Source organism: Cynocephalus volans, chromosome 4 (genome assembly GCF_027409185.1).
Source record: "Cynocephalus volans isolate mCynVol1 chromosome 4, mCynVol1.pri, whole genome shotgun sequence".
Classification (NCBI taxonomy): Eukaryota; Metazoa; Chordata; class Mammalia; order Dermoptera; family Cynocephalidae; genus Cynocephalus; species Cynocephalus volans.
Window position 1 is genome coordinate 11,198,341 of NC_084463.1, and position 18,594 is coordinate 11,216,934.

The 18,594-nt window shown below is 37.6% G+C and overlaps 1 protein-coding gene across 3 annotated transcripts; it reads right to left on the minus strand.

Annotated features, from left to right (window-relative positions):
• Window positions 1-23: 23 nt before the first annotated feature.
• LOC134377004 (NXPE family member 1) lies at window positions 24-17,592 on the minus strand. 3 transcript variants are annotated; one of them, XM_063095612.1, is made up of 6 exons: window positions 17,494-17,592; window positions 7,774-8,507; window positions 5,572-5,633; window positions 4,425-4,427; window positions 1,289-1,501; window positions 24-559 (listed from the first exon to the last, which is right to left on the minus strand). In XM_063095612.1, the coding sequence occupies exons 1-6, from the start codon at window positions 17,590-17,592 to the stop codon at window positions 24-26; spliced, it is 1,647 nt and encodes a 548-aa protein (XP_062951682.1). The 3 variants fall into 3 exon arrangements, with proteins under 3 accessions (XP_062951682.1, XP_062951683.1, XP_062951684.1); XM_063095613.1 differs by lacking the exon at window positions 4,425-4,427 and having other exon boundaries at window positions 1,289-1,497; window positions 5,568-5,633; XM_063095614.1 differs by lacking the exons at window positions 4,425-4,427; window positions 17,494-17,592 and having other exon boundaries at window positions 7,774-8,417.
• Between the last annotated feature and the right edge of the window lie 1,002 nt (window positions 17,593-18,594).

Sequence of the window (18,594 nt, forward strand, 5' to 3'; positions counted from 1 at the left end):
TAGTGATTCTGTATATTTATGCTTTAGCAAATGTAGTTTAAGAACATGTCAATCTGATTTCCAATCACATGATCAGGTGGATGGACAGTATTGGTGCCATAAGCAATGGACATATCCCAGGCATCAATGATGCCCACATTGAGATCTTTGAAAATGTCCTTCATGGTAAGATACTGAATGTAGCCATGGAAGTCACCAAATCTCTCTGCCTCTATATGCATCTCCCTGATGTTTTCTGTCTTAATGATCACTTTAGTGGCTGGGCTTCTTAGGAACAGTCGTTCAATAGCCTTTCGAACATTGATGGTCCTGCGAATAAAAATGTCCATGGGGAAGGATCTGAAGTGCTGGCCAAAGCTGATGACGACGACTGTGTTTTTGTCTCCCAATAGCCGGTCAATTTCCCGAGGAATATAATCATGATCTATCACAGAGTAGAGCTGAAGAGTGACAAAAGGAAGGCTATGTTTTTTCCATTGAATCAGGGTGTGTCTTTCTGCATCCAGAAGTAAATGTTTCTTAAAATTTCCAGTTTCATGAAGATCAAAAAATTTTAGTGCTGATAAAAAATAAATAGATCTCTTAACAAAAGTAATGATCAATATTACAAAAAAAAAAAAAATCCTGTCATTTAAAATATCCACCTAGATTATTTCTGACTGGAACATTTCTACCCTTTAGGGTAGATTACCAGTTCATATGTGTGAAACGTCTATCAAAATGAAAAGTTTCATTGGAATTTATGAGGAACAATATTTCTTATGAAAGAAGAGATAAAATACATTTTAAATTAAAAGGCTCAAAACCAGAAAGCTAAACGAAGTTGAAAACAAAACAGCCCAAATGAGAGACTAGAGACCTCATTAGAAGTACTTCAAATGCTCAATGGAATACTACTCCACCATAAAAAGAATGTAATTATGCCATTCACAGCAACATAGATGAACTTAGAAGAAATTATGGTAAGTGAAATAAGCCAACAATCACAATAATACATTGAACTTTCAAAAGGAGAGGACAGAACTGAGGTTACCAGAGGTGGGAAAGGGGGAGGGGGAGGAGAGCTAGCAAGAAATTAGTAAAAGGCCACAAAAATTGTTTACATTGTGTAATATTGAATGCACTAATTATCCTGATTTGAGCATCACATATCGCACACAGGTATTGGTATTCGATGCAGTACCCCACAGATATGTACAATCCATTATGTTTAAAAAAAAGTAAATTTTAAAAAAAAGTACTTTAAACTTAGCCCGAACTTCTAAAAGAATATAAAATAACTACATACTTTTTATGACTTTGGGTAAGTAGTAGATCCATTGGCGTAGCGTAGAGTCTCCAAAGAGATAAATGAGTTTTCCTTTCAAACAGCCATTTTTCATAATTGTATCTAACGGAATCTGTTTGCAAAATGTTGTTATCCACCGTCTTTGCAAAGTATAACCACCAGGGACAGGAATCTTCATCCCAACTTGGCATTTCTCTTTTATCATTTCACTGTCTGGTAACAGATACTTGTGGTAAGTGATTTTATTGACATGTTAAACATCCAGCCTTCTTTCTTGTCTTTCCCCTTCTTGATCTCTTTCTCCCTTCCTCTAACTCCTATTTCCTACTTCTCTCCTTTCCTAGCATTCCTATTTGATCACCAGCTTTGTTTTAGGCACTCCTACTCATTCTTTTGAGAGACTTTAAGTCATCTTGACTCCTCCCTGTTCATTTTCTCCCAGATATGGTCATGAGCTAAGTCTTGATGTTCTGTCTTTTCCATGCCATTGCTATAGTTTGGATATGATTTGTCCCACCAAAACTCATGTTGAAATTTGATTGCCAATGTGGCAGGGTTGGAAGGTGGGGCCTAGTAGGAGGTGTTCGGTCATGGGGGTGGATTCCTCATGAATTGATTGATGCCCTCCCTGGGGAGTGGCTGTTAAAAAGAGCTTGGATATATAATGCATGTCCTCACTCATAATGTGCTAAGAAAGAAGGAAAGAAAGAAAGAAAGAAAGATAGATAGGGAAAAAGAAAGAAAGAAAGAAAGAAAGAAAGAAAGAAAGAAAGAAAGAAAGAAAGAAAGAAAGAAAGAAAAAGAAAGAAAGAGAAAAGACCACAATAACACATTGAACTTTGAGGAGGAGAGAGTAAACCTAATGATGCCAGAGATGGGGGGAAGGAAGGAAGGGGGGTTGGGGAGTGATTGGCCGGGTAAGGAGCATAAAGAAAAAATTATGATTTGTATTAATGGATGTGCTGATAAAAAATACAAATATAATAATAAAATGAAATAAAGTAGAACAATTACTAAAAAAAGAGCTTGGCTCCTTCCCTCTTTCTCTCATTTCCTCTTTTGCCATGTGATCTGTATGCACACACCTGCTCCCCTTCTACTTTCTGCCATGAATGGAAGCAGCCTGGGTAGATAGCATTGCCTAATCATGGACTTTCCAGTCTACAGGATCGTGAGCCAGATAAACCTGTTTTCTTTATAAATTTTTATAAATTACCTAGTTTCAGGTATTCTTATTCCAGCAAGTTCCACTAGAATTATAAACTCTGTTGGTACATGGCCTGCCTTCCGATGTATCACTGGTAGCAGTGCAACAAATGTTTTGCCATGACATAACAAGTATCATCAGACTTCTCATGTCATGTTTCTTTGCTGCTCTCTATGCTGCTACCCCACCACTGAGTCAACCCTCCTATCTTAGGTTTTGTTACATCAGCACTTCCGTACTGATACCGCATTCTGTGTTAGATGGGAAGTAAGCTGGAATGCTGTAAGAAAGGCCAACATAATAATGACCTAAAATAGAAATTTATATCTCCCTCCCATAACAGTCTAGAGTGAGCAGGTCAGGACTAATATGATGTTGCATGGTGTCGGGGACTCTTGTTCCTTCTACCTTGTTGCTCTGCCATGCTTAATATATGACATCAATCTCATGGTCCAACATAGCTCTTTCCTTTCCCACTTATATCTACAGCTGAGCCAGTGGGAAGGAGAGAAATGGAAGGGGAGAGCAAGTTGTTTTGCTTTGAGAGGCATGGCCTAAAAGTTTCCCATATCACTTCCATTTATATTCATGGAAAAAATTTAGTCATGGCCACAACTAGTTACAAGGAAGTGTGACCATGGGTTCACTAAAATGATGGGTTCTATTACTAAAGGGGGAGGAGGGAATGGATATTGGGGGATCACCAGAAATCTCTGCTTTACCCTCCTTTAGTTTCTCATAGGCTTGCAGTCTCTGATTGCCTTTGTCCACAGAATAGTACATCATTACATGATTGTACTGTCTGTAACCTGTGGGCAAAGTGGCAAAATGGTGCTGGTCGCAGAATTGGAAAATGCACTAGGAATAGCTCTTAAATACAGATGATTTGGCTTACTATAGGGAATTTTCGTAATCCTATAGCTACGTTGTAATTTCAGTGTGACATGAGGCTTGAGAGCATTGTACTGTGGATGGTTGAATACCATAACCTTAGAAACTTGAGGTCCATAGTTATTAAATATTCCCCATCCTAATAATGTATTGGCATACTTTGGTGAAAAGATAGCCTTTCAGCCTGTTATCATAAACCATATCTTATATATAGTGTTTATTCAGGTTATTCATTTTGCCAAGTATCAAACTAAGTGCTCTGAAGGACTATTTCAAATATATAACAAATTCTCTCCTGATTACTCTTACATGTTTATTTTACTTAATTTTAGAATAGGCTTGAGTATTTCAAAAAATATATGGATAATATTAGGATTTCATTATATTTTTGACTAGTTTAGAGATTGTGGTAGGGAGGCTAATGGCCCCCTCCAAGGTATCTACATCATAATTTCTTGAATCTTTGAATACGTTGCCTTCCATGGCAAAAGGGACTTTCCAGATATGACTAATGGCACAAACTTTGAGATGGAGAGGTTATCCTGGATTATCTGGGTGGGCCAATCAAGTCTCATTAGTCCTCAGAAGAGGAAGAGGGAGGCAGAAAGATGTGACGTGAGGACATGACCCACTGTTGTGGCTTTGAGGATGGGCAAGGGGTTACAAGGAACGCAGGCAGCCTCTAGAAGCTAGAAAAGGCAAAGAAATGGATTCTCTCCTAGAGTTTCCAGAAAGGAGTGTGGGCCTGCTACATACACCTTGATGTTAGCCAAGTGAGACTGATGTTGGACTTCTGAACTACAGAACTGTAAGATAATACATTTTTGTTGTTTTAAGCCACATTTGTTACAGCAGCATTAAGAATCGGTGAAAACTGACATATTTTCAATATGAAGTCATCTACCCAGAGTATTTTTCTTCTATTTATGTAAATTTTATTTTATATCCCTTAGTAACACTTAAAATTTTCTCTCTATAGATCATGCATATTTTATTTAATTGTAAATGAGCTTTTTAAACCACAAAGTGTATCATAACCCTCTCTCAATTGGTTTCTGTGGCTTTCAAAAGCCTACTGAATAAATACTGAAATCCTCAGCATGGCACTTAAGAAACTCCAGGGTTTAGTTTCTTCCCCTCTAGACTCATCTTCTACCATATACTCACCTCACTGGCCTGTTGAACAAGGTCCATCATTATTTTGCTCATGACTAGAGTTATCAGATAATAAAAATACAGGGTACCACATTATATTTGAGTTCTAACAAGGAATACTATCTTATTTTAGGTATGTCCCATGCAACATTTTTCTTTTATCTCAATGTGTATATTCACAGACAATTAGAAAGTACTCAAATTTAACTGATTATTATTATTATTATTTACTTAAATCAGGCAGCCCTACACGTGATGTTTATAAGGTTTCTCTTTCACCTCATTCTCTGATGACAGTTATCCTTCAGGGCTCACTCAAATAACAACTTTAAAATAAACTCTTCTGTCTTTTTACTTTCTTCATAGATTTGGTAGGTTAATGTCTCTCAGATTGCAAGTTTACTGAGCATTTATTTTTCTCCAATTGTCCACAATGCCTCATATTTATAAGACCTTCAATAAATGTTTGCTAAATAAATGAATAAATATTGTCAATAAATCATGAGATGAAGTAAATCTCATGTTGTTGGTAAACTAACTTTATACTATTTTAAAGCTAAGATAGTATAAATTTTATTCTTTCATAAGCAACATGGCTTTGTGTTTGCCATCGAAACATTTAATAAGATGGAAACTTCATAAAAAATTGGTAAGTGTATCAACTAAAAGATAAGAGGCTATGCCAACAAAGAATTAGGAAATCAAAACCAAAACATTTCTACTCTGAAATTGTGGGTATTCATCAAAGTCATTTGCACAGCGCCTCAGATGCTAGGAGATGAACGACCAGGATTAAATATGTGTAGGATATTAACACTTTCTTCTTTTAGATAAATCAAAATGAAATCTGTTATAAACAGAGTTTGAAATAATTTTCCTGCATTATTTGTCTCTTAGAGTCCAACGGAATTGACACTTGCCAGAAATTGTGCTTCAGGAAAACTGCAATTACTAGGTTTAATACAGATAAACTTTCCTCTGTGTAAGACACATGCTAAGCAGCACCTGCCACAGGAAAGAGCAGACTTACTGTTACATCGGGAGACATCAATGTGTTTCAAGCCTTTCACCATTTCAGCTCCTACTTTAGACCTTCAAAAAATAGGACAACAAATTAGCCTGCTGTCTGCCCACATGACACAGGTAACATGAATCTCCTGCTTGTAACTGAATGATAATTTTTAATTTTCTACAGGTGAAAGTCATTTTTGTACATTTTAGCTATATTGGACATTGCAATTGAATTAGGATTTGGGAAGACTTTATAACCTGCCGAGAGCACCTGAAGTCCAGGGCAGCTCTGCTCATCTGCCACCTGCAATTGGTATGTCTTGGGGTTTTAGACGCAAAATATTTATCTAATCTGCAAGTTCTCTTCTCTCTTTCTGCTTCCACATCACCTGTTCAAGTTGGCATAATATTTTTCTCAGCCTCTAACTGGTCATCCTATCTGAGTTTTATCCTACTTAAATTCTTCCATACAACTTCCAGAGCACCCTTTCTAATTGCAAAGGCAACTGCATTATTGCTTAAAACCTTTTATTGTCTTCCCATCACTTCCTAAGGAGTCCAGACTCCTTAGCATGATGTAGAGACCACTTACCCAGGGCCCCTGCTTCTCTCTTTACTCGTGTTTCCTGGTATGTTTACTTCAGTTTTTCCTAGAAACGTGCTTTCTGAAGACTGTAAGCTATGTGAAGGAAGGTAATGCATTTGCTTGGTCCACTGCTGTATCCTCAATATCTGTCAGAAGGGAGTGTTTAATCTGGTGCATTAATAAATGTGCACTGTATTTCTTTCCTCCAGTTGATGAAAGACCACCTGACTCTTCCTTCTTCAAAGCTCTTACCATCTCTCTGACTCTGTTTCAAACCTGTGCACATATGTATTGTAAGTGGAGGCAGGAAGAAAAGGGTTAAGAGGGGAATGGGGACTCAGGTGCCAAGTACAACAGATATAGGTGGCACCTGATTCTCTGCTACTGATATTTGGTGAGCTGCACCATCAGAGATAAAAGAGAAGGAACAGAAACAGAACTACACTTTTACTTATTTCAGAAGAGAGTCAGGAGCTATACATCCGGAGCCAATCTTGGATAAATAGGCAAGAGTCTAGAATTCATGTTATCTTTCCATGTTTGGTGTCTATTCTTTACTTCCTCTTTGCATATTTTTTGAAAGCTTAGGGAAAATGGATCTTCAGGGGAAAAAATGGGCATTGGAAGAATGGAAACGGAAAAGGAAATGGACTGAGCCCCTGAGGCTTACAGAAAGTTAGCAAATTAGCAAAAGACTCTGGAACTGATAGGTGTCTCAGGGCTTGGCTCACAGTTTCTGGGGTTTGTGGTGACAGATAGTCACCCTTTGAAAATCTTCGAAGTGGCCCTTGAGGAGACTCTGATTCTAAGCAATCAAGTGTTTTCCTGCTCAATGGAGAACAAGGAGACAGGAAGTGAGCATCTGTTTGTGAGCAGGGGAAGAAAGGCATGGCATTGACACAGCCAAGATTGTTAGGGGAAACATGCTTATACACGGAGGCTCCAGAAATCACTGGGTCACATTTGGGGAGTATGAAAGACTCCTCTACCCTGAGCAGTATATACTGAGGAATATCTGATCATGAGATCAACTGGAGATGACCAGTAGGAGTTAGTTTTTTAGAAAGATTACTCAGGCTGCAGAGTAGAGAATGGATTAGAGAGGCTGTGATTGGTGGGAGGGAGACCAGCCAGGAAGCTGGTACAAGTAGCCTAGTGAGATGATGGTGGTCTGAACTTGGATAGCAGCACTAGGCATGGAGAAAAATGGATGAGTGCGAAAGATAAGAGGCAGAATCTACAGAATATGATATGGAAGGTGAAAGAGCATGGATGTCATCAAGGAATCTTATTTTCAGTGGAACATCTATGAATACATAGAATAGTTTTCCATAGAGCACATTTTGTAAGACCTAAGTCTGTATCAAAAGACCTGACTGAATCTGAAAATATCAATCATCATGGAGAAGCTAGGCCTATATATTACAGAGTTCCGTCTTGTGCAGTCTTCTTTTATTGACCATTTCAATGAAAATGCAAACTTTGGCATGAAAGGGGGCCCCATGAAGTACCACATGTCTGATAAAAACCTTGAGTAGAGGAGACATCTGAGAAGGTGATGCTTAATATTAGTCGAGGTGAGCAATGTAGCTCTGGGCTGGGGGCATCTCACTGTGTATTGAAAAGTATACTTACCTGTTGAAAAGGCTTTTTTCCTTGACAGTAAGATAAGAAATTTCTCGATTCTTGGAGGTCATGTGGGTCAGTGCCTCACAGGGCATGTGTTGAGGCTTCACGCAGTAGAAGGCTTCATGGTCTCTGTCATCCAGGTATTCACATAGTTCAGCGCTTGAATTTAGGGTCAGGCCACATTCAGTGAAGATGTGGGTGGTGCCATTAACAAATTTACCTTTGAAAATAGTTCTATCATAGCCTTGGTTCCTTGCCCTCCAGAGAGCTGATGCCCCCTCACTGGGGTGGATGAGCAGGAGAGACAGGGAGACCCGGCCCTCCCAGAACAGAGTGAAGCTGACAAGGTAGGTCCCGTTGTTGAAGTCGGTCACCTTTCCTGCAGCACCTGCCTGCAGGGCTGGGGAGGACATCCTGGCCCTCAAGAAATCTCCACCATATTCCTTCCTGCATCCTAAGTGGTCCCTCGCCTCCAGCAGGATGTCCAGCTGATCCCCCCTGCAGTATGTGTCTCTGGGGTTAAGTATGGTGACTCTGCTGTGCGAGGCACTGGTGGTGGTGTTCACGTGGGTGAAAGGTCTGGGTGGGATCAGCTGGTCTAGTTTCTCCATGATTTCCTTTATTCTCAGCTCAGTCTCTGTTAGTGTCTTTAATGGGCCCAATGGAGTTTTAGGGAATAAGGACATTGTATATATGTTCCAGTGATGGGAAAAGGTGGGTAAGTTTAGAACAGACCAAAGCTGAAATGACAAGAAATGTGACATAATATGAAATGAACCTGTTCCTCATCATTTTTGAGTATTTATTTACATATTATCATCAATATTAACTAACATGACAGTTTTGAATAAAATGTAAACACTTACATTTTTACCTCAATATTTTAGAGACTACCTGAAGAGTTGTAGATAAATCTAAAATATACACCTCAGAGAATAATTTATGAGTAGTAAATTGCTGCTGCTGCTTTATTCTTCCTTTTCATATACACCCAACACGCAATAACTAATTGCTGCTAGTTCCACCTCTAAGTGCCTTTTACCAATGTTTGATAGGCCTTTCCTTCCCAGCTGGATCAGAGTTTAAGCCACCATCATTTATCCTCCAGGGTTGTTGCAGTCACTCAGGGATGAAGTCTGTCTTCAGAGTTCATGAAAGCAGTCCTGCTTTCTCTCCATTTAATTGTCACCATTGAAGCTAAACTGGTCCTTTAAAGCAAGACTCTATTCATGTCATCTCCCTGCTTAAGCCCCTTCAATGGTTTCTTGTAACTCTTGGGGTAAAGTCCAATCTTAATGTGCTTCATGCTGTGGCCTCTTTTTAACTCTCCCGTTCTTACCTCTTCCTCCCTTGCACTCCAGTTTTATGACTATTTTTATTTTTAGTAGCTGATCTCCTTTTTTTTTCAGTTCTTTCTCTTTACTAATACTCTTTCCTTTTCCTGGATTGCTGGCCACCTCCACGTTTTCCCCAAAGTTACCTAAACATCTGTTAATGTCTCATTTAGAAATCACTGCAAGTTTAGAGGTCACTTACAGTTTTAGCAATAGACAGTGTTTTATAGCTACTCATATTCAATGATTTCAAACCTTGGTAGCAGTCAAAAGCACATGCCGAATTTTTATAAAAATATGGATTCCCAGGCTTTAATCCAGATCAACTGAATCATAATCAGTAAATGTGTTGTATACATTTTTCAAAAGCCTCACAGGCAATCCTATGATCAGATAAGTTTGAGAACAATGATTACAGACCAGTGGTTGTCAACTCTCTCACAGTTTAGAACACATGTAAAGCTTTAAAAAAAAATGCCTGCCAAGCTGCCCTGCACCCCAGCATCAATCAATAAAATGCTTGTGATTGGTGACAAAGTGGCAGAATAAAACAAAAGAGATGCGAAACAAGGAAATCAGATATAATTAAAAATAAAGATGATGGAACCCAAGGTGATTGAATATTTGAAAAAAACTTACAAGATTGACAAACCTTTGGCAATGTCAACCAAGAAACAGAGAGAGATGCAAAAAAGCCAAATCCCAAATAAGAATCTTCTTATATAACTCTGGAAAATATATAAAAAAACCTTAATTTGCTCAATAGGGAATAGAAAAATGGAATAGAAAATAACCATGTAATATTGTAATAATAATAATAACAATATCATCATCATAATGATAAATCTTTTAAAAATTTTTCCCACCTCCAAAACTCACAGATTGAGATGCTTTTATTGGTGAGTACAGATGTCCCTAATTTACATAATGAGGAAAAACTGTCCAATAAATTTTATGAGGTGGAAATAGGTTTTATAGTAAAACCTGATAAGCACAATACAAGAAAAATACAGGTCTAGTTCAGCTTTTAAATTCTCTCTCTCTACCTGTATGTATATATGTAAATATATAGGTAGATTAGATAGATACAGGTGTGTGTGTGTGTTAGTCATGGTTGATTATGAATTAATTCAGAATTGTAAAGATGACTCGAGGGAGAAAAATCTTTCAGTATAATTTATATCGTAATGGATTAAAACAAAATCTCATCATTTTTCTTTGTTCTTAAACTTTTTTGATTGGGATTGCAATTTCCAAAAAAAGCATTTGATGTTTTTCTACATTTATTTAGCATTAAAGTTCAATAAATGGAAAACCTTTTCCAAACTGACATTTTCAAAGTCAGGAAGAAGATACAGATTTTAGCCATCATTAACTGAAATAAAGTTTAACGTATGAGAAAGTCCTGAACAATGAACAAAAATCAGAAGTATGAGAATTGTAAAGGAGGAGGCAGACTTTCTTTGTCTTTTTTCTTCTCTTCCTTATTTTATTTTATTTTTTTTCTGACTGGTAAGGGGATCGCAACCCTTGGCACGGTGTGGTCTGCACCACGCTCAGCCATAAGCGCACCGGCCATCCCTACATAGGATCCGATCCTGCGGCCTCGGCGCTACCAGCGCCGCACTCTCCCAAGTGAGCCACGGGGCCAGCCCATTCTCTTCCTTATTTTTGGTAGGTGTTTGATTGTCTACAAAGAAAACTAGGGTTAGAAAATTATTAGCATTAAGAGAGTCAGCAAGGAGCTGAATACACACTAAACTTGCAAAATCAAAAGCATTTATCTATACCAGTAATAATTACTAGAAAATGCAGTAGGAGATAAGCTCTGACCTTGATGGAGGCATTTTGAAAACTCTTTAAGGATATTTATTTATTGTTTATTTCAGTTCTCAGAAATTTAATTAAAATTATTTTTACAAACACTTAATTTTGATCACTTGTTACATTCTTTTTAAAAATTAATTTATTTTTTATTGGAACATAGTTGACTGTACATATCAGGGGATACAGCATTTAATATCAATACCTGTATGCGATATGTGATGTTCAAATCAGGATAATTAGTATATTCAACATTATACAATGCAGTCAATTTTCATGGCCCTCTCCCAATTTCTCCCTTCCCCTTTCCTACATCCAGTAACCTCAGTTCTGTTCTCTTCTTTTGAAAGTTCAACACGTTAATGTGATTTTTGTATCTTTCTTTCTTTTTTTTATTTATTGGTATATTTATTTATTTTTTTTAGCTCCCACCTATAAGTGAGGACATGCAGTATTTCTCTTTCTGTGCCTGGCATATTTCACTTAACATAATTTTCTCTAAGTTCATCCATGTTGCTGTGAATGGCAGTATTTCTTTTTTTGTTTTTAATGGCAGAGTAGTATTCCATTGTGTATATATACTACATTTTCCTTATTCAGTCATCCATCAATGGAAATTTAGGTGGGTCCCATCTCTTGGTTATTGTAAACAGAGTTGCAATAAACATGGGAGTACAAATATTGCTTCAACATAATGATTTCCATTCCTTTGGGTATATACCCAGCTAGTGGAATTGCTGGATTCTATGGCAGTTCTATCTGTGGTTGTTTGAGGAACCCCCATACTGTTTCCCATAATGGCTGCACTAATTTACAGTCCCACCAACAGTGTAGGAGGGTTCCTCTTTTGCCATGTCCTCACCAGCATTTGTTATTGTCTGTCTTTTTGATAATAGCCAACCTAACTGGGGTGAGATGATATCTCACTGTGGTTTTGGTTTGCATCTCCCTGATGCTGAGTGATGTTGAGCATTTTTCCATGTGTCTGTTGGCTGTTTGTATATCTTCTTTTGAGAAATGCCTATTTAACTCCTTTGCCCATTTTTTCATCAGGTTATTTGTTCTTTTATCGTTAAGTTGTTTGAGTTGCTTGTATGTTCTGGATATTAATCCTTTGTCCAATGCATAGTTTACAGATATTTTCTCCCACTCTATTGGTTGTCTTTTAACTCTGTTGTTTCTTTTGCTGCGCAGAAGCTTTTTAGTCTGATACAATCCCATTTGTTTATTTCTCCTTTTGTTGCCTGTGCTTTTGGGGTCCTATTCATAAAGTCTTTGCCCAGTCCTACTTCCTGAAGTGTTTGCCCTAAGTTTTCCTTTAGGAGTTTTATAGTTTTCAGTCTTACATTTAAATTTCTAATCCATTTTGAGTTGATTTCCGTATATGGCAAGAGGTACAGGTCTAGTTTTATTCTTCTACATATGGATGTTCAGTTTTCCCAGCATCATTTATTGAAGAGGCAGTTTTCTTCTCAATATATGTTCTTGCTGCCTTCGTCAAAGATCATCTGGCTGTAAGTTTGAAGGTTGATTTTTGGGTTCTTTATTCTGTTCCATGGCCCAGGTATCTGTTTTTATGCCAATACCTTGCTGTTTTGGTTACTATAGCTTTCTAGTATACTGTGAAGTCAGGTAGTGTTATGCCCCTGGCTTTATTTATCTTTTTTGCCTAGGATTGCTTTGGCTATTCAGGTCTTTTGTTATTCCATATGAATGTTAGGGTTGTTTTTTCCATTTCTGAGAAAACTGTCATTGGAATTTTGATGGGGATTGTATTGAATTCATAGGTCACTTTGGGTAGTATGGACATTTTCACAATGTTAATTCTTCCAATCCAAGAGCATGGGATATCTTTCCTCTTCTTGTGTCCTCTTTAATTTCTCCAGCAGTGGTTTGTAGTTATCATCATAGAGACTTTTCACATCCTTGGTTAACTTTATTCCTAAGTATTTTATTTTTTTGGTGGCTGCTGTAAATGGGCAGGCTTTCCTGATTTCTTTTTCTGCATGTTCACTTTTGGAGTATAGAAATGGTACTGATTTTTGTGTGTTGATTGACTAAAATGAAAAATAATGACAACAAATGTGGAGAGGATGTGAAGAAACCTTGACAGTTTCTTAAAAATCTTACCATGTGACTACCAGATTATGTATCCTGCAACTTTGCTGAGATCATTTATCAACTCTAAGAGGTTTTTTGTAGAGGCTTTAGGCTGTTCAATATATAGGATCATATCATCTGTAAACAGGGACAGTTTGACTTCATCTTTTCCAATCTGGATGCCCTTTATTTCCTTCTGTTCTCTGATTGCTCTGGCTAGTATTTCCAACACTATGTTGAATAGGAGTGGCAAGAGTGGGCATCCTTGTCTTGTTCCTGTTCTTAGGAGAAAAGCTTTCACCCTGATACCAAAACTAGACAAAGATACAACAACAACAAAAAAAGGAAAACTACAGGCCAATATCCTTGATGAATATAGATGCAAAAATCCTCAATAAAGTACTAACTAACAGAGTTTGTGATGAAAAGTCTGATGTTAGTCTGATTGGGTGACTTGACACTTCTCTCCTGCAGCTTTTAAGATTCCCTCTTTGTCTTTGAGTTTTGCCAAATTGACTATAATAGGTCTGGAGAGAACCTTTTTGAGTTGAATATGTTTGGGGATCTTCGAGCTTCCTGAATCTGAAGATCTGTGTCTTCCCTATACCTGGGAAGTTTTCCGCTATTATTTCATTGAATATGTTTTCAATGCCATTTCCTTTTTCCTCCCCTTCTGGAATACCCATGATTCAGATATTTGAGATTTAAGGTTGACTGTTATCTCTCTTAGACTTTTTTCAATTTTTTCAATTCTTTTTTCTGTTTTTTTTTTTTTTTCTGTCCACCTGTATTATTTTGAATAGACTGTCTTTAAGGTCAGAAATTCTCTCTTCTGCTTGTTCTAGCCTGCTGGTTAAACTCTGTTGTGTTTTTTATTTTGTTGAATGAATCCTCCAGCTCCACAAGCTCTGCTACATTCTTTCTCAGGGCATTGATTTCTTGTACATTTCTTCTTTCAGGTCCTGTATACTTTTTCTCATTTCATGTACTATCTAACTGAGTTTTCTTGTATCTCATTTAGTTTGCTTAGAATTGTTGCTCAAAATTCCTCATTATTCATTTCAAGGACTTCCTGTTATGTAGGATCTAGAACTTGAGAGTTATTGTTTTCCTTTGGTGGTGTCATACTTTTTTGGTTTTTCATATTTGGGGTATCTCTCTTTGGTATTTAGTCATTGTGGCAGAGGGTTTCACAGTCCACCCATTCCACCCTGGTGTGTGGCCTGGATCCTGTGGGGACTGCCAATTTGGTGGGACTGCAAATTCATTGCAGCTGCCTCAGGGCCCGTGGGCTGGTGGCTCAGGCCTCTCTGGGGCAGGGCCTCACCTAGGCTGAGGGTCCATGGCATGGCGACTGCCAGTTCCAGCATGGCTGCCTCGGGACCTGTGGGCCCAGAAGCTCTCAAGGCTCCACCTTTTGATTACCACAATAGGATTTCTTACTCTCTTAACAGTCACAGTGAGCACTAAGTTTCTAATACATAAAACTGGGGGACACAATTCAAGCTTCAGTGAGTTTTGGGAGGGCATAAGTCAATCCACTACAGGAACTATTTATGTAAAAAAATATTTAAAAATGTGTGAATTTTTCTATAGTCTTAGAGTTTGACAAACTTTTCTAACTATGACTTAGCATCCAGAAACAATAGAGGATATGCAAGACAATAAATGTGATACACCACTTCAACAAAATCAAATACAAAAACCATGTGATTATCTCCATACATGCTGAAAAAGCATCTGACAAAAGTCAACATCCCTTCATGATAAAGACTTTCAGCAAATTAGGTGCAGAAGGAAAGTATCTCAACACAATAGAAGACATATGCAACAAACCCATTGCCAGTATCATCCTGAACGGGAACAAGGCAAGGATGCCCACTCTGACTACTCCTATATAACACAGTATTAGAAGTACTAGTCAGAGCAATCAGGCAAGAGAAAGAAATAAAGGGCATCCAGATTGGAAAAGATGAAGTCAAATTGTCTCTGTTTTCAGATGACATGATGCTAAACATAGAAAAGCCTAAAGACTCTATGAAATACCGCTTAGAGCTGATAAGCAACTTCAGTAAAGCTGCAGGATACAAAATCAACACACAAAAATCAGTAGCGTTTTTATCCTCAAACAATGAACTAGAATAAAAAGAAATCAAGAAGACTATCCCATTTACAGTAGTCACCAATAAATAAAATAAAATAAAATAAAAGATAAAATAAATCAATAAAAGAAAATAAAATACCTAGGAATAAATTTAACCAAGAAGGTGAAAGATTTCTACAATTAGAACTACAAATTACTGTTGAAAGAAATTAAAGAGGACACAAAAAGATGGAAAGACATTCCAGGCTCTTGGATTGCAAGAATTAACATTGTGAAAATATCCATACTACCCCAAGTAATCTACTGATTCAGTTCAATTCCCATCAAAATACCAACGACATTCTTCACAGAAATAGAATAAACAATCCTAACATTCATATCTACCAAGAAAAGACCCTGAATAGTCAAAGCAATCCTGAACAAAAAAATAAAGCTAGAGGCATAGCACTACCTGACTTCAAATTATACTACAAAGCTGTAGTAACCAAAACAGCATGATACTGGCATAAAAACAGACACTGGGTCTAATGGAACAGAAGAGAGAACCCAGAAACCAACCTATACACCCACAGCCAACTGATCTTCAACAAAGTCACCAAGAACACATATTGGGGGAAATGACTGCCTCTTCAATAAATGGTACAGGGAAAACTGGTTATCCCTATGTAGAAGAATGAAACGAGACTCGTACTTCTCACTATATAACAAAATCAACTCAAAATGGATTAAAGACTTAAATGTAAGACTGGAAACTATAAAACTCTTAAAGGAAAACATAGGGCAAACACTTCAGGAAGTAGGACTGGGCAAAGTCTTTATGAATATGACCCTGAAAGCACAGGCAACAAAAGGAGAAATAAACAAATGGGATTGTATCAGACTAAAAAGCTTCCACACAGCAAAAGTAATGATTAACAGAGGAAAAAGACAACCAACAGAGTGGGAGAAAATATTTGCATACTATGGATTGGACAAAGGATTAATATCCAGAATATACAAGGAACTGAAACAACTTAACCATAAAAGAACAAATAACCTGATGGAAAAATGGGCAAAGGAGCTGAATAAGCATTTCTGAAAGGAAGATATGCAAATATCCAACAGACATGGAAAAATGCTCAACATCATTCAGCATCAGGGAGATGCAAACCAAAACCACAGTGAGATATCATCTCACCCCAGTTAGGTTGGCTATTATCAAAAAGACAGACAATAACAAATGCTGGTGAGGACATGGCAAAAGAGGAACCCTCCTACACTGTTGGTGGGACTGTAAATTAGGTGCAGCCATTATGGGAAACAGTATGGGGGTTCCTCAAACAACCATAGATAGAACTAGCATAGAATCCAGCAATTCCTCTGCTGGGTATATACCCAAAGGAATGGAAATCATTATGTTGAAGCGATATTTGTACTCCCATGTTTATTGCAACTCTATTTACAATAATCAAGAGATGGAACCCACCTAAATGTCCATTGATGGATGACTGAATAAGGAAAATATGGTATATATACACAATGGAATACTACTCTGCCAGAAATTAGAATGAAATTCTGCCATTCACAGCAACATGGATGAATGTAGAGAAAATCAGGTTAACTGAAATATGCCAGGCACAGAAAGAGAAATACTGCATGTCCTTGCTTACAAGTGGGAGGGAAAAACAAACAAATTTAAGAAAAAGAAAGAAAGATACAATAATCACAATAATACACTTTCAAAAGGAGAGAACAGAACTGAGGCTACCAGAAGTGGGAAAAGGGGGTGGTATGGGAGGAATTGGTAAAGGGCCATGAAAAAGATTACATTGCATAATGTTGACTATACTAATTATCCTGATTTGAACATCACATATTGCACACAGATAATAATATTCAATTCTGTACTCCACAGATATGTACAATCAATTATGTTACAATAAGTCAATAAATTAAAAAAAAGAAACAATAAGGAAAACTGGATTACTGAAACAAACAAAAAACCCTTTTGCATGGAAAGAGAAGCCATAGACAAAATAAAAAGACAAAAGGACAAACTGGATTTACATGATTAAGTAATATATGCCCCTGGACTTAAGTGACAAGGGAGTTATTTAGTGACAAGGAAGTGGGTGGCTGTGATAAGGCCTGTTTTGGGGGCATGTAGGATGTAGAGTCCTGATTAGACTAAATTGAAGATGAGTGGGAAATGAGGAAAAGGAGATAGTCATTTTCCACTGTCCCTCTGAGAAATTAGGTGGAGAAGGGGAAAAGAAAGAGCAGAGCTGGAGTGGGATAAGAGGGACAGGATTGATTGACTGGGACTGACGTGACACAGGTCACACAGGTAGGAGCTTCAATCAAACTGGAGAAAACCATTCCTACCTTTGTGGATTTTTGAGAAATTGTAAAAAATATCCAGGAAACTACTAAAAAAGAAATCAACATCAGCAGCATTTTTTTCAGCATTATATTTGAGGACATGATGAGTATCCTAGGAGAGATGACACAAGAGAGAGAATTGTGTGAGTAAATTCTTCTGTAATCATTCAGTTTTATTTTTAACATGTAATTTGCCATGGAGATTTTGTTTCTCCTTTGTGAACCACTCTCTTCTTTCCCTCTCCTAACCAACAACCATACCCCCAACTCCTTTGCCCACGTTTTGGCTACTCCTAATCCGAGTTTTAATTAGATGATTGCTCCTTCCTTACATTACCCAGAAGTGGAAGTCAGATACCCCTTACATGTTCTCTCACTGTACTCTGCATTTTCTCATTTATAACACTACTTATCACCATTATAATGAGAAGCAGAAAAATTAATTCATCAGCATGTCTTTTGGGGGAAGACTTGGGAGAGCTCATGAGACTGTGAGAATACACTTATATTACAAAACATAATCTGTAAAATTGCCTTAAGGAAAGTTGGTCCTGTTAACTGGACAGGGAGATGGGGTGGGTAGCTTTTGTTTTGCTGAACACTAAGTATGAAATTTGGAAGCAGAAACTCCTTCAGGACTGAACTACTCTGCATAGTAAAGAAGGGATGATCCAACAGACTAGGTACTGCCTGAGGAACAGAAAGGAGAAGGAAATAGAAAGAGGTGGTAAGGGCAGAAGGAGTGAGGGAGAGAAAGGGAGAGAGAGAGAGACACTCCTTCCTATCATGTTAATATGGTTATGGAGAGCAAAGATAAGATTATATGCTTTTAATAATTTATTTTTTTGGGGGGGGAATGCAAAGCTCTTTCTCTCTGTTCCTTACCAAATTCTCAGTAAAGTCTAGATTGTGTGAAAAGATTTTGGGTGAGTGGACTCATTTTGTGGAAACTGAAAAGGTTCTATGTTTTGAATCTAGTTGGTGCAGAGCAAAAGCAGATGCTTCGTAGGCAAAATGGAAGCTGGAGAATATAAGGGTCAGTTTAGAGCTGGTTAACCTTTGGGGAGTCCAAGATAAAATTATTTTAACATGATGCAGTACCCA

What these genes read in the sequence shown, in the direction of transcription:
- LOC134377004 (XM_063095612.1), bottom strand. Translation starts at nt 17,592, where the DNA reads ATGTCCTCAAATATAATGCTGAAAAAAATGCTGCTGATGTTGATTTCT. An exon ending in GAAAAAAGCCTTTTCAACAG is followed by an intron (nt 5,634 to 7,773) that starts GTAAGTATACTT and finishes TATTTTTTGAAG; the next exon opens with GTCTAAAGTAGGAGCTGAAA. An exon ending in CTTACCCAAAGTCATAAAAA is followed by an intron (nt 560 to 1,288) that starts GTATGTAGTTAT and finishes ATTTTTTATCAG; the next exon opens with CACTAAAATTTTTTGATCTT.